Genomic DNA, 14,260 nt, shown 5'->3' with positions numbered 1-14,260 from the left:
GTCAACCAGCTGCTTCTGGGAAGCTCACAAGCAGGACATGAGTGCAACAGCACCCTCTCACTCATGTACCCAGCAACTGATATATAGAGGCATCCTGCCCCTGGTACTGGAGGTACCACGTAGCCATCGTGACTGGTAGCCATCAATAGCCTCATCCTCCATTAATTTGTCTGATCCCCTTTTAATGCCATCCAACTTGTTGTCCACGCTTACATGTTGTGGTAGCAAATTCCGTTGTTTGTGTGTTGTGTGAAGAAGTCCTTTTATCTGTCCTGAATCTCCCACCAATCATTGGAGTTCTAGTAGTATGAGAGAGGGAGCAAAATGTCTCCCAATCCACTTTCTCCACACCATGCATAATTTTGTACACCCTATCATGTCTCGCCTCTCTTCTAAGCTAAACAGTCCCAGGCGTTGTAACCTTTCCTCATAGGGGAGTTGCTCCAGCCCCTTTAGAACCAGCCAGGATCTTAAACCAACTTCACACTAACCCTAGTTTTCCAGTTTAGACAAATAGGAAGCCGCAGTTGCATTCAGGGCTGCCATAAGATCCATTCATATCTCACCTTATCAAGTTGAGATATGATAATATGAACATAGCCAGTGGAATTTATCCACAGCCAGTGGAGGCTAATGGCTCCAATATCACACCTTGGATCGATCCTTTAGAGTTCTGACTGAAGCCCGGAGGGGATTCACCACCCCGCTGACATCGGAACCACCTGCCTCCACTGCCCACAGCCTAGCAATAACAACCGAGTGTTCAGACTGCCTTATGCTGAGTCAGACTATTGGTCCATTCAGCCCTGTACCATCTTCTCCAACAGGTAATAGTTTTCCAAGGTATCAGGCAGAGGAATTTTCCCACCCCTGCTATCTGACATCCTTTTAACTGGAGATGCCAGGGGTCGAACCTGGGAGCTTGTGCACACAAACCATATGCTCTACCGCTGGCAATGAACGTTCCTTCATTGGGGGCTGGACTCGATGGTCTCACAGGCCCCTTCCAGCCCTATGATTCTGTGAAAATGCTTCCATTTCGATGTCAGGGTGGACACTGAGCCCATAGAATCCCAGAGTAGTTCTGATTCTGAGGAAGAGCAGTCGCTCCTGGGAGAGGAGCGCACTCCTCTTTCCCAGGGCCAACAGCTGACGGAAATTCCTCCCACCAGCATTCCTAGCTTAGATAGCAGTCCTGGGAGTGACAGAGCGTGGGAAGCAGACTTGATGGACGCGCGACGCTGACGCAGAGAGTGGCGCCAAATGGAGGGCACGGAAAGGAGGCGTAGTGCCCGGTTGGCGCGCAAACAACGGCTGCGCCCAGAGGATCCAAGGGAAAAGGGGAGGGACTCTCCCTAGCCCTAAAGTTCAGGGGTCTGCTAGTAATTCCCTTTCAAACGGGGACCAACTGTTCCAACGTAGGGCATAGGTACTCTTCTGCTCATATCTAGTTGCTAACAGTAGAGTTGTTAAGTTGTAAAAGAGGAATAAAGCTTTGAAAAGAATCCCTTTGTCTGTGTCTGGACTTGGCTACTGGATTAGACTGAGAGAGGCCTCCAAGGAGCCCTTGACATTCCTTCCCTCTCCTCCGTTCCTGTAGGGTGGCTGGGCGGGCAACTTCAGAGGGTCCGGGCGCCGTACACACACACATGCAGATGCACACACTTGCCGAAATTACTGATGCCAAATTTCAGCAGCAAGAAAAAGGCTCCATTTTCCCTTTAAAACAAGGTGCATGAGGAGCACAAACCTTTGATTCAAAATTGCACTCCTAGAGGTCCCAGGGGAGCGCAATTTTGCATGAAAACAAGGTGTGCACTCCCTATCTGCCTTGTTTTAAGGGGGAAGTGCAGCTTTTTGCCACCACAACAACTGCAGTGGCAATTTGGGGGCAGCATGTGGACCTTGGACCACATGTTCCCCACCCCCTTGTTGTAGGAGAATATGTCACTTCCCGCTGCAGTGAAGAAAAAGCTGGCCCTGGCCTGCAGATAATAGGGCAGAAGCAAGAACCTTCATGCTGTCCATCTGGCTGTCCTTTTCCCTAGTAGTTGGCTGCCTGCCTCAGTCAGGATGTTACTCGCAGCAACCCATAACCAGACCTCCCTTTTGCTCCCCATCCTGCAGCCTACTGGGATAGTGGAGACGACTGAGAGAACTTGATTCACATTCTGCTAATGGTTTACTGCCGGTCCATTACATTCTGTCTAATTTAATTTCTTTCTCTCCCCATCCCCCTTTCTTAAAATTTTGTTTCAGAACGTGTTAATTGTGGAGGTAAGTTAATATTTTTGCGCATGCTAAAATGTTGCAGTCCAAGGGCCAGTTCACATGGATGTCTTGTACTACTTTAGATACGTAGGAGCAGATACACATAGAATCATTTCGGGCTTTTAGCCTGGATCCCCCTACATTTTTTCTTCCCCCCCTTCTTTTTACAAACAAATAATGAAAAAACAGTTTACAATTTTGTCTTTATAAGGCCTGCAAGTCAGATGAATTTGGGGCCCCCCCCACTACTTTTTTGGCGGCCCCCGCAAAACTTTTAGGTTGGCTACAGGCCTGAACCTTATAAACTCAGCAAAAGGCTCTCTAGTGCATTTTTAAGCCATTTAATGATTAGCAGGCAAACCTTGATGCTTACCGGGGCTGGGGGGATTACTTGAGTTAATTCTAAGTGAGGGAAGCACTTGTTCTTGTTTTAAAAAGAACAAAACTTTTCTGGCCTCTGGTAGCTGCAACAGTTTTTTTTTTCTTTTTCTTTTTACTGACAATGAAAAAGGAAGCGAAGAAGTCAGTTCCCCCCCCCAAAAAAAAATAGAATAACAGAATGGTGCTAATGTTGTAGAACAGCCCTTCAAAACCTGATGTCCCCCAGACATTTTAGACTACAACTCCCATCAGTACAGCCAGCATAGCCAATAGTCAGGGATGGTGGGAGTTTTAAATGCTGGGAGTTGCAATCCTGAACTTCTGGGCTTCAAACTAGAATCATCATTCTGCTGGCGGAAGGATGTTGCTGGAAGAATGGGACGTATGCATCCTCTCTTCCCCCCGCATGCCCTCCAAATTTCTAGAAGGTCCCGCAGCCCACAGAAGCAGATTGGGAAGGGTACATGGGGAGTTGCAGAGGGAAGGAAAAGATGCAGAAATCCTGTTCCGCCTGTAGTACCTTCTGCTGGCGGAATGACATTTCCAGATCCTGATCCTGGAGGTCAAAGGGTTGAGGAGGAATGTTTCATTTCTTTGCTAACTTCTTTCCCGGTCATTTCCCTTTATGCTTTGCAAAGGATATCATTGGAACTGGACGGACAATGAGAGCTCTGCTCGACAGTATTGAGAAATGCCAGCCCAGAATGGTTAAGGTGGCCAGGTAAGGGTAGCATTTGGGAAGGGATCACAGTTCAGTGGTTGTACACGTCTTTTGTATGCAGCAAGTCCCTGGCCCCACCAGTCTCCAGTTAAAAGGAACTCTAGAGGGAGGGCTGGGAAAGTTCTGTGTCCTTGGAGGGCCACTGGCACTCAAGAGTAGGCTGGGTGGACTAGTGCTCTGGCTCAGCACAAGGCACCATCATACACTTCTTGCCTAATCCAGGGGTGCAGAAGTTTTTTCCAGCCTGAAGGCTGCATTCCATTTTAGAAAAGCTCTTGGGGGCTGCATTCTAGTGTGATCAGGGCCAAAGATAAAGGGGCGGGACCAAAATGCCAGCATATTGTAGCTGAAAGCTCTTATGGCCAGTAACTAAGCCTTAGGACAGGCATTTCAATTTTTTAAAATGGGGAAAAACTGCACAGGAAACCACCAAACAATCGATGGATGGGGGAAAGTGGGCATGGCCGAGAGAAGAGATGCTGGCCATTTGGGGAAATGTTCACAAGTCCTCCAGTCTTGGAGGACTGGATCGAGACCTCGGGCAGGCTGGATTTGGCTCCTGGACTTCTGCACGCCTGTTCTCAATGAAATTATATTCCATTGTCAATGGAGAAAATAGAAGGGCAAGCTCGGTTAGAGTGAAAAGGTGGATGTGCAGTGCAGCCCAATCCTAACCATGTTTACTCAGACATAAGTCAGACTTTTTTCAGTGGGGCTTACTCCAAGGCAAGTGGACATAGGATGTATCTTTTTAGCTGGTTGAAAGAGTTTTATGCCTCTGTTATTTTTGATGTTTAGATTTTAGATTGTTTTTATTGTATTATATTATATTGTATTGTATTGTTTTAGGTCATTTAGGTCATACAATGCTCTGAAGTCCTTTTGGGGATGAAGGTGTGGTTTATAAAGGTTTTTTAAAAAAAGAAATAAAGTGTGCAGCTGACATGTAGTTCCCTGTAGAGCATCTTCCACCAACCCAGTGCTCTCCAGATGTTTTCGACTGCAACTCCCAGCATTCCTGACCATTGCCCATACTTGCTGGGGCTGATGGGAGGGCACCAGGCTGGGGAAGACTGCTATACAGACCGCTCTTCAAAAGTGTCACATAACCTATTATGTATAGTGGCCCACTGGATTCTAGTGTCAAGAGCAGGCGTGTGGAATCTTTTTCAGCCCAGTGGCCAAATTCCAATTTGGGAAGTGTCTCGGGAGACTGCATGCCAGCAATGAGCAGGGCTAAGGGCACAGGGCGAGGCCAAGGGCAGAGAAAGCAAAGTGGGCAGGGCCAGATTATTAACAATTTGGACGTTTTTCCAGCAGGCATACAAAACACAGTTCACTTCTAAGCAAGTCTACTCAGGAGTGAGCTCCAGCGCCACAGCTCTCATGCCTGCAAACTGCACACCTCTGTTCTGTGCAACAGCTCTTGTGCCTGCGAACTGCACCTCACTTCTTTGCAAGAGCTCTCGTGCCTGCACATTGCACGCCTCAGGCCAGAGGTTCCTCGTCCCTTGTCTAGGGCCTCAATCAATCTCCTATTTTTGCTACCTGCCTGAAAATATAAGGGGAAAGGGGGTTGGTTCTCAAACAAGAACCACAGCTCAGTGGCAGAGCACGTACTTTGCATGCAGAAGGCCCCAGGTGCAAACCCTGGCATCTCTAGTTAAAAGGACCAGGTGATGGGGGAGATCTTCCTTTGCCTTAGACTAGCCTTTCCCAATGAGGGCTGCTTCCGGACAGGTCTCCTAGCACTACCCATTAGAAGGCATTTGCAGTTGTTCTGTATTTTTTCCCTTAACAGATTTTCTGCAGTAAGAAAAAAGATGGAAGAAGGGGTGGGGGAAACAGGAGTGTTATGTGTGGAAGAAGATGACAACTGGACCTCCCCTAAAATTCCGTGAATGCGGCAGGGTGATGGCATGATAACAGCCTCATCTGGAAGCACCCTGGCACCCCTCAGATGTTTGGGACTTCAAGTCCCATCAGCGTAGCCAGCATGGACAATGGTCAGGGATGATGAGAATTGTAATTCAAAAACCATCTGGAGGGCACCAGTTTGGGGAAGGCTGCCTTAGGCCCTGGAAAGCTGCTCCTGGTCAGAGTAGAAAGTAAATCTCCAGATGTTTTGGACTTCTACTCCCAGCATTCCTGACCGTTGGCCCTGCTGGCAGGGGCTTCTGGGAGCTGAAGTCCAACACATGGAGTAGACTATCCTGGATTAGACAGTAGTCTGACCCAGTAAAAGGCAGTTTCCTATGTGCCTGAGCACCTGGCAGGCTGAAATATATAGCTGCCAGGCTGCGGTTCAGTTAGGTGGGTCACAGGCCTTGAAGCAATGGGAGAGGAAAAAAAGAATGCATTTAACCAAGCCAAGATTATGAGTTATTTGAACAAATCCAGCATTCGCTTGCTCTTTTTTAACGATAAAAACATTTTGTTCTTTATTTAATTATAGTTTGTTGCTGAAAAGAACATCTCAGCCTGATGGGTACAGACCTGACTGTAAGTGCTCTCGCATGGATTTTCTGCATTTCCCGATTGTGAAGTAACTAAAATGTTCCATTGTCCTGCTTTCACTAAATAGGCAAGATGTAACAAGTCCAGCTGCCGGGGTGTTGTTCAAAAGTGATGCTCAGAATGGTATTTACACAGTGAAGGCGTCACCTTGGTCAGAGCACTCATCTTAAAAAAAACCCTCCCCCTTTGGCTATCCTTAGTGCATTAGCAGTACGCATAAGTGACATATTTGAGACTAATTAAGAAATGTGGACACTACACATTTTAACCCAGTTTCGGAGCTTTCACTGTCAAAGATCTCAACCTTGATCTCGTAGATGTAGACTGGGAAGAATTGTTGCTCTTGGTTGTAGCCAGTGTTAGTACTACTTAGAGTAGATCCATTGAAATGAATGGGACCTACATTAGACTAACATGGGATACAACCATCAGTGTGTGGGCAAGGGAGGTATAACAAAAGAAAACTCACAAATATACAGTTCCCAGGACTGTCTGGAGTTAAACTGGCTTCAAATCAGTTTTTACTATAGATGTACTTTAAATGATGTTGTTCAGCATTAGCTAGAAAAATGCTCTTAGGATTTTGCTCGGTGGTGGTTGGCCGTGATGCGGCATGCTGTGGCTTCAAAGATTAACATTATCTCCAGCTGTATCTTAGCTGGAGCCAACTGCAGATCTGTGGTGCAATATAGCACCTCCATGGATTGGTGCTAAAAGCTGTTGGGAAAAGCCATTATATAGCTTTCAGGGGCCGCTTCCCAGTGGTGGGTGGTGTCAGGGGGCCCTAGCCAGCCTCTTTCAGTCTACTCCAGTAGCCAACTCCAGACACAGACAAAGGATTTTTTTTCAAGGCTTTATTCCTTTTACAACTTAATAACTCTACCACCAGCGACTAAGCTAAGAACAGCAGCGTAACCTATGCCCCAGGTTGGAAACAGTTGGTCCCCGTTTGAATGAGAATCACTTGCAGACCCTGAACTTATGGGCTAGGGAGAGTCCCGCCCCTTTTCCCTTGGGTCCTCTGGATGCGACTGTTGCTTGCGCGCCAAACGGGCACTACTCCTCCTTTCCGCGCCCTCCATAGCTCGTCGCTCTTTGTGTCTGTGTAGAGCATCCAGCCAGCCCTCCTCCCACGCTCTTTCATTCCCAGGACCGCTATCTATGTCTGGAATGCCAGCAGGAGGAATCTCTGCCAGCTGCAGGGCCTGGGAGGGATGAGCGCGCTCCTCTCCCACGGACGGCTGTTCCTCCTCAGAATCAGAACTGCTCTGAGGTTCTATGGGCTCAGTGTCCACCCTGACAGGTGTGGCAAAAGGGGCAGGGGCAAAGGTAAAAGGGGTGGGGCCAAAAATACCAGCATATTTTTTATTTATTTATTTATTTATTTACAATATTTATACACTGCTCCACATTGGAAGATTTTGGAGCGGTGAACAACAAAGGTAAAACAATAAAACACCAGGTTAAAACAGTTAAAACATTTTTTAAAAGAAAAATTCCAGTAAGGTTGAATTTAATAAACTGCAGCTGTTCACGCAAGGAAGGCCTCTCGAAATAACGATGTCTTCAGGAGGCACCAGAAGGAACACAACATTGGCGTCTGCCTAACCTCCAAAGGAAGGGAGTTCCACAGGAAGGGAGCCACCACATTGAAGGCTGTTTTCCTGGTGGACTCCAGCAGGGCCATGGGTCCATGTGGAACCACCAGGAACATGCCCCCTGATGACCTCAGTGACTGGGCAGGTTGGTAAAGAAGAAGGCGCTCTCTCGGGTATCCTGGTCCCAAGTTCTTTAGGGCTTGTACACTACTGCTAATACCTTAAACCTGGCCCAGTAGCAAATAGGCAGCCAGTGCGGTTCCTTCAGCAAAGGAGTTGCACACTGAAAAGGGGCAGCTCCCAGCAATAGCCAACTTAAACTCTTACTGCTGGTAACTAAGCCTTGGAGAAGACTCTTACGAGTCCCCTGGACTGCAAGGAGGTCAGATCAGTCCATCCTAAAGGAAATCAACCCTGAGGGCTCATTGGAAGGACAGATACTGAAGCTGAAGCTCAAATATTTTGGCCACCTAATGCGAAGAGAAAACTCCCTGGAAAAGACCCTGATGCTGGGAAAGACTGAAGGTAAAAGGAGAAGGGGACGGCAGAGGATGAGATGGCTAGATAGCATCACCGATGCAATGAATATGAACTTGAGCACGCTCCGGGAGAGAGCGCAGGACAGGAAGGCCTGACGTGCTATGGTCCATGGGGTCACCAAGAGTCAGAAACGACTGAACAACAACAACAACAACAAAGCCTTAGGAGAGGCATTTCAACCTTTTAAAATGGGGGTTTGTGCAGCTAAAAAATGGGGGGCTTAGCTGCACAAAACCCAGAAAACCACCAAACAGTCAGTGTTTGGAGGAAAGGGGGGTGGCCAGTGGAAGGGGGGGTGGCCTTCTTGGGAACCCCTGTGGGCCAGGCTGGACCCCAAGAGGGCCAGATACGGCCCCCAGGGCCTGAGGTTCCACATCCCTGTTACAGAGAGTTAACTCCAACAAGGACAAGTCTGTGTTTGGATAAGGGCTGAGTTAGCAAAGTCTATATTGCCTTCTTCCTCAACATGTCAAAAGGCCGACAGGATTCCTTTCGGACAGATTTCTGGGCCATTATATGACCTAATTGGGCACATCCAGACCACTCAGCATCAACTGTAATGAACTGTTCCCATCACAGACCCCCAAACTAGGCATAGCTGGCAAGCCGGGCAGGTCACTGAACGGTTACAAGAAGAAAGCGCCGCTGTTTGTATTTGTGACAATACCTCCTTTCTTCGTGTGTGTGTGTTCTTCTCTTCCAGATTATGGATTTGAAATTCCAGATTTATTTGTGGTGGGCTATGCCTTAGACTACAATGAGTACTTCAGAGATCTAAACGTAAGTGACTCCCACCATTTGGGCCCTGAAGAAACCCTTTTATAACCTGTGGCTTTATAAACCACACCTTCATCCCCCAAAGGACGACAGAGTGTTGTATGACTTAAATGACCTAAAGCAATACAATACAATACAATACAATACAGCAGGGGTTGGACTCGATGGCCTTGTAGGCCCCTTCCAACCCTACTATTTTATGATTCTATGATTCTACAGTACAAACATTCTACATTCTAAACATCAAAAATAACAGACGTGGCTTGCAAACCCAGCCAATGTAGATTTGGTTTCTGCTTTCTGTTTGCAGTAGTAATAATAATTTCTATAGTGGCTTTGCTGTGCAGAGTGCTTTCTAATCCCTATCCAGACACACTGCTGAGGATTATGGGGGTTGTAGTCCATTGCCTCTGGAGGGGCCCAGGTTGGCGAAGGCTGTGATACCAAATGGCCATGGTTGGGCGGCCAGAGTTCAAATGTGGCAGCAGCCGTAGATGCAATGGGTAGGCTTGGCTGAGTCACCATCCCTCCCCATCAGCAAATCAAAATAAAACGAACACAAAGAAGCTGCGTATGAGAGGGGTGTGTGTGTGTGTGTGTGTGTGTGAAGGCTGTGGTACAGCTGCTTGAGCTAGCCCACGCCACCCATTTGCTCTTAGCTAACCTGTTTGGTGACTCCTCCACCTCCCACCTTTCCAGAAGGTGGTGCTTCTGCGGCAGGATATCAACAGAAGGGAAGCAACGGGGCTGTAGCTCAGTGGTAGAGCACATGCTTTATATGTGAACGGTTCCCAGTTCACTCCCGAGCTTCTCCAGGGAGGACTGGGAAGGACCCCTGTTTGAAACCCTGGAGAGCTGCTGCCAACCAGTGTAGACACTATCGAGCCAGAGGGCCCAGTGATCAAACTCGGTGTAAGTCAGCTTCCTGCATCCCTGTATTTCACATTTTCCCAGCGTCTCAAACTGCAGAATTCTGTCAGCTGAAAGAAAATGCCATTCAGCCAACAAGCCCATTGTGGATGTAGTGTCTAATGTAGTTGCATTAAAATTATCATCTGCCTTTTATTAATTTTATTTCTTTCTTTCTTACATTTATATCCCACTTTTTTTCCTCTTGCAAGGAATCCAAGGTGGCTTACATGATCCTCCTCCTCCCTATTATATCCTCACAACAACCCCGTGAGGCTGAGAGTCAATGACTAGTCCAAAGTCACCCAGTGAGCTTCGTGGTCGAGTGGGCACTACAACCCAGATCTCCCAAGTTCCAGTCCAACAATCTAACCACTATACCACACTGGGTCTTTAATTGGTTTGGTCTCTGATTCCAAGTCATTTCTCACAAAACCTAGACTTCAAAAACTGTGATAATAATTTTTTTGTTTGGTTGTTTCAGCACATATGTGTTATCAATAACCACGGCAAAGCCAAATACAGAGTCTAAAAAGCAATCGGTTAGCCTGAACTGGAAGACTGACAGCCCTGTTGAAGCATCTCCTGAAGAACAATTCCGCGGACATCCATCTCATTCATCCTGGACTAATAAGTGGTATCCCCACCTCCCACATCCAAGAAGAGCTCCTCAGACATTGTCGTTGTTGGCCTTCCTAATCTCCTTGAGGTTTTCTAGGGGTCACCAGGACACGACAAAGACAGGGAGTCCTAATATTTCTTATGATGATATCTATGTTCAAAATATAGAAAGAGTAGGTGAGCTGAAGCTAGTTTTTATCCCTTGGTCCATATATAACAAACACCTTTGTGAACAAATAGCGAGTACAGCTTTGCAAACCACCCAGAGAGCTTCAGCTATGGGGTGGTCTAGAAATGTAATAAATAATAATAATACAGCTACACTGGTCACAAAACCATTTCACAACGATTTATGGCTTTGTGGGGCTGCCGTGGGCCTTGTGGTGCATTGTGTTGCCTCTGGCTCTCAGATAATAGTTCTTTGCCTTCATTTGAGCCTTTCCTTTTAATTGAGCTTTTACCTGCCTGTCTCCAAGAAGCTCAGCATACACATTTCTCCCCACCACCATTTATCCACACAACAACCCCACAAAGTGGGTTAGGCTGATAAAGAGTGACTGGCCCAGTGCACCCAGTGAGCTTTGTGGCTGAGTGGGGACTTCAACCCTGATCTCCCAGGTCCTAGTCCACCACTCTAACCACTACACCACACTGGCTCTCAGGAGGCTTCCAATGGTGTGCAGAACTGCACAATGTGCTCTCAGTGAGTCAGTCAAGGAGAGCAGTAGGCTGCCCATCTCTCTCCAGAAGGGGTGCTTAGATTTCTTCCTCGTGCTTTCAGGATTTTTTCTCAGTGAGGATTTGTTTCGCTGCTAACTGGATTCTTGAAATGGATTGTTACATTCAACTAATGTCAAATAGATGTCAGTTATGTCAATGAGGTACTGGTTCCCCACATATGTGCACATCACTTAGTTCCTCATCACTTGACAACTCAAAACGTAATGCTACCAGAGGAGCAAGGGGCTCAGTGTAAATGGTTCTCCCCCAATCCCATTTGTCCTCACAATAACCCTATGAGGTAGGTCAAGCTGACCAGTAGTGAGAAGCCCAAGCTCACTCGTCCAGTGAGCGTTGTTGCTGGGAAAGGAACTGTACCCAAGACTTTCTCATTCAGTACTCTATCCACTATACCCACCCCACCCGGTGAGAGCTTCATGGCTCCCCTGGGTTTTGATGCTGGACTTCCCCAATCCTAGCCCGACACTCTAAGCCAGGAACATCAAAGCGTTTTTTCAGCCCAAGGGACGAATCCCATTTCAGAGAAGCTCTCGGGGGCTGCATTCCTGTGGTGGGCGGACCCAACAGCAAAGGGGGCAGGGCCAAGAAACCAGCGTATTTTAGCTTAAAGCCCATACTGCCAGTAACAAAGCCTTGGGAGGGGCATTTTGACCTTCTAGAATGGGGACAAAACTGCACAAGACCCAGGAAACCACCAAGCAATTGGTGGTCGGGGGAACCCTGGAGGGCCGGATTGGGACCCCTGGGCCTGAGGTTCTGCACCGCTAATCTAACCATTCCTCCACACCGGCCCTGTTCTTTGTGTCCCTCTCCTTACACCTCAGCATAGCAAGTGCCTGTGCTGCTTTAGGGAGGCCCGTGCTACAGTCTGAGGCTACGACTCCTATTAAATGTTACTGCTTGTTCATTTAGAATCACTACAGTATTAAAGAAGCATAGAGCCCAAGAGAAAGCGGGAGACACGCTCCTGACCTCTGAGAGTAAGATATACAGAGGCTGATACCGACATTCAAACCAGGACCCTGAACTAGGAAATACACCAGGAGTGGTTAATGTGTAGCCCGTAGCCACCATCTGGCCTAACTGAGCCTTTTCTCTGGCCTGCATAGCCAAGACGGCTTGAGCATCTCTACACCAACCTAAAATCCTGCATTTAGAATGGGGCTTTCCGCTTCCGGTTTAAATGCAGGATCCCAATGGGCTCCCTTTACACATGCTCTCTCTCCGCCCCCCGGGAGTCTTCCATAGGTTTCACTGATCTAGCTCCTCTTCTCATGGCTTTTCCTTTTTCATGGAGGGAACTCAAGTGGAACACAAGCGCAGTAATTTAATAGCTCATTATCTCTGATCATTTTGACAATGGAATAAAGGTCATTTAGTGCAGGAGACACCGTGGAGGTTCACCGCGTCATCTACAGGGCCCGCAAACTTCCATGAGTGAGCAATCTCAATCGAAGGATAAAAGCTCCGTGTGAAGAAGCCCCTTGGCTCTTCCAGGCTCCTGGAGACTACTGGTGGAAGGCACAGAGCTAAGAAAAAGATTAGAGTGACACAGAGCACTCCACGTCCAGTCATAAATATTAAAGCCGCATTTGAATGGCAGGAATACATCACAGATAAGGGACAGCACTTCATCCCTGCCTCTTGGTGATGCAAACCCTATTGCCTGGCTTTGCTCATGACCCAAAAGGTCACATTCAGTTTTATGTTGGAAATGTCAGTACTTAAAATAATAAGATACCACCTGAAGGTCCCATGTTGCCTACGCTTGAGTTACAGAGTTCCTTTGTAAAAATGTTTCAAGCTATTTAGGCATTAAAATGCATTCTACTTTGCCCTATGGTAAATCACTCATTTTTCCTTTAGGCTCATTTGTTGCAAATGGTCTTTTTCCATATGTTGCTCAATATTCTAGGGGTGCCGTTTTAAGCCCAGTTTGCTCGAGAATAAACCTCCTTTAGTATGGTGGGACTTGCTCGGGAGTAAACATGCTTTAAGGTATTTGATCTTTTTACATAAGCAATCGTGACTCCTCCTATAATTTCCTTTAGCATAGGGAATCCATGAAATAGAAGGGTAGCTGGTTATAATTAAGATCTAATCCCAGACCACAGGGAAGCCAAACTGCGTGAATTTTGAATGCCCAGAATTGGTGGGCCTCCAGCGAATGTGCATGTTGGTGTATTTCTGACAAGCCATTATCATTCGTTCATCGAAAACCATATGGAACTCCAATATAATAACATTGAATCTTAATGAATTTTTGCAAAGCACTTTTGAGTTGATCTTTCAAGGAAAGATGATGGTGTGTCATGAATGCATGGAGGTAGTCAACTGTGTTTAATACATTGAATTTTAATTGGAGCAAAACAATAGCAGCTAAGCTTTGGTTCCCAAACAGCATCCTTTCATTTGTGCACAACATAGGAAAGTCATAGAGTTGACCCAACCTCCCCACAACCCTCTTAAGAATGCATGTTTCCATAAGTAGAACAAATCATGCACAAAAGTTTGCTTGGATGGCATTTCTTTCTCAAATGTTTTTCTTAATTTTTTTAACAGAAGCAATTAACCTATCAATGAATATGAAAGAGGAATGGTACAGTATAGAATAGTACAGTAGAGTGCAGTATAGGAATATATACTTTGTTCTGAAGATAGGAAATATTTTACAGCAAAACCCAATAGCATTGAAAGCGTCTTGAACATTACAGACTTGGGAAGCTTCCCGTTTTCGTTGCCACCATGTGCAAAATATATTTTTCTAATTTACCTGTTGCACTTATTTGAATGAAGTTGTTATGTGCTATATACAAACTGCTCTCAATAACTTCCTGAAGGAAGCCAATGTAAAAATGATAATATTAAAAATCTAATGCAAGCGGCTTTGTTCTGAACAGCATGTGGCCTATTGTTGTTAGACTGCAGTTCCCTTTACACCAATAAACAGTGAGAGCCCTTTGCTGTACTACAAAATGCTTCTGATTCCCCACCCCCCACCCCTTCAGCATATATTTGCACATCCCATCGAAGCCTTTAAACGAGTGCTTTCTGGGGAAAACAATGTAAACATTTCCTGTAGGCTAACTGAAGCATGGGGACCGCGGTGGCTTAGTGGTTAAGACGCTGAACTGCAGACTGGAAGGTCGGCAGGTCAGCAGTTCGAGACCCGAGTGCCGCGTGA

General features: G+C 46.6%; 1 protein-coding gene across 2 annotated transcripts in view; it reads left to right on the top strand.

Moving 5' to 3' along the window:
- The window catches only part of PRTFDC1 (phosphoribosyl transferase domain containing 1), a 70,031-nt gene extending 55,983 nt beyond the window's left edge, over positions 1-14,048 (top strand). The window contains exons 5-9 of one of the 2 annotated variants that reach the window (XM_084859064.1): positions 2,260-2,277; positions 3,291-3,373; positions 5,829-5,875; positions 8,732-8,808; positions 10,199-14,048. In XM_084859064.1, the coding sequence (XP_084715190.1) occupies positions 2,260-2,277; positions 3,291-3,373; positions 5,829-5,875; positions 8,732-8,808; positions 10,199-10,246 (273 nt within the window). In that variant the 3' untranslated portion in view covers positions 10,247-14,048. Of the gene's footprint in view, positions 1-2,259; positions 2,278-3,290; positions 3,374-5,828; positions 5,876-8,731; positions 8,809-9,926; positions 10,081-10,198 lie in introns of those variants that run through there. The other variant, XM_084859063.1, reaches the window with a different exon arrangement.
- The last annotated feature ends 212 nt before the right edge of the window (positions 14,049-14,260 follow it).

Source organism: Heloderma suspectum, chromosome 5, assembly GCF_057233095.1.
Source record: "Heloderma suspectum isolate Gila_16-S chromosome 5, 16-S_ref, whole genome shotgun sequence".
NCBI lineage: Eukaryota > Metazoa > Chordata > Lepidosauria > Squamata > Helodermatidae > Heloderma > Heloderma suspectum.
This window is presented reverse-complemented; position numbering and strand designations above follow the sequence as displayed.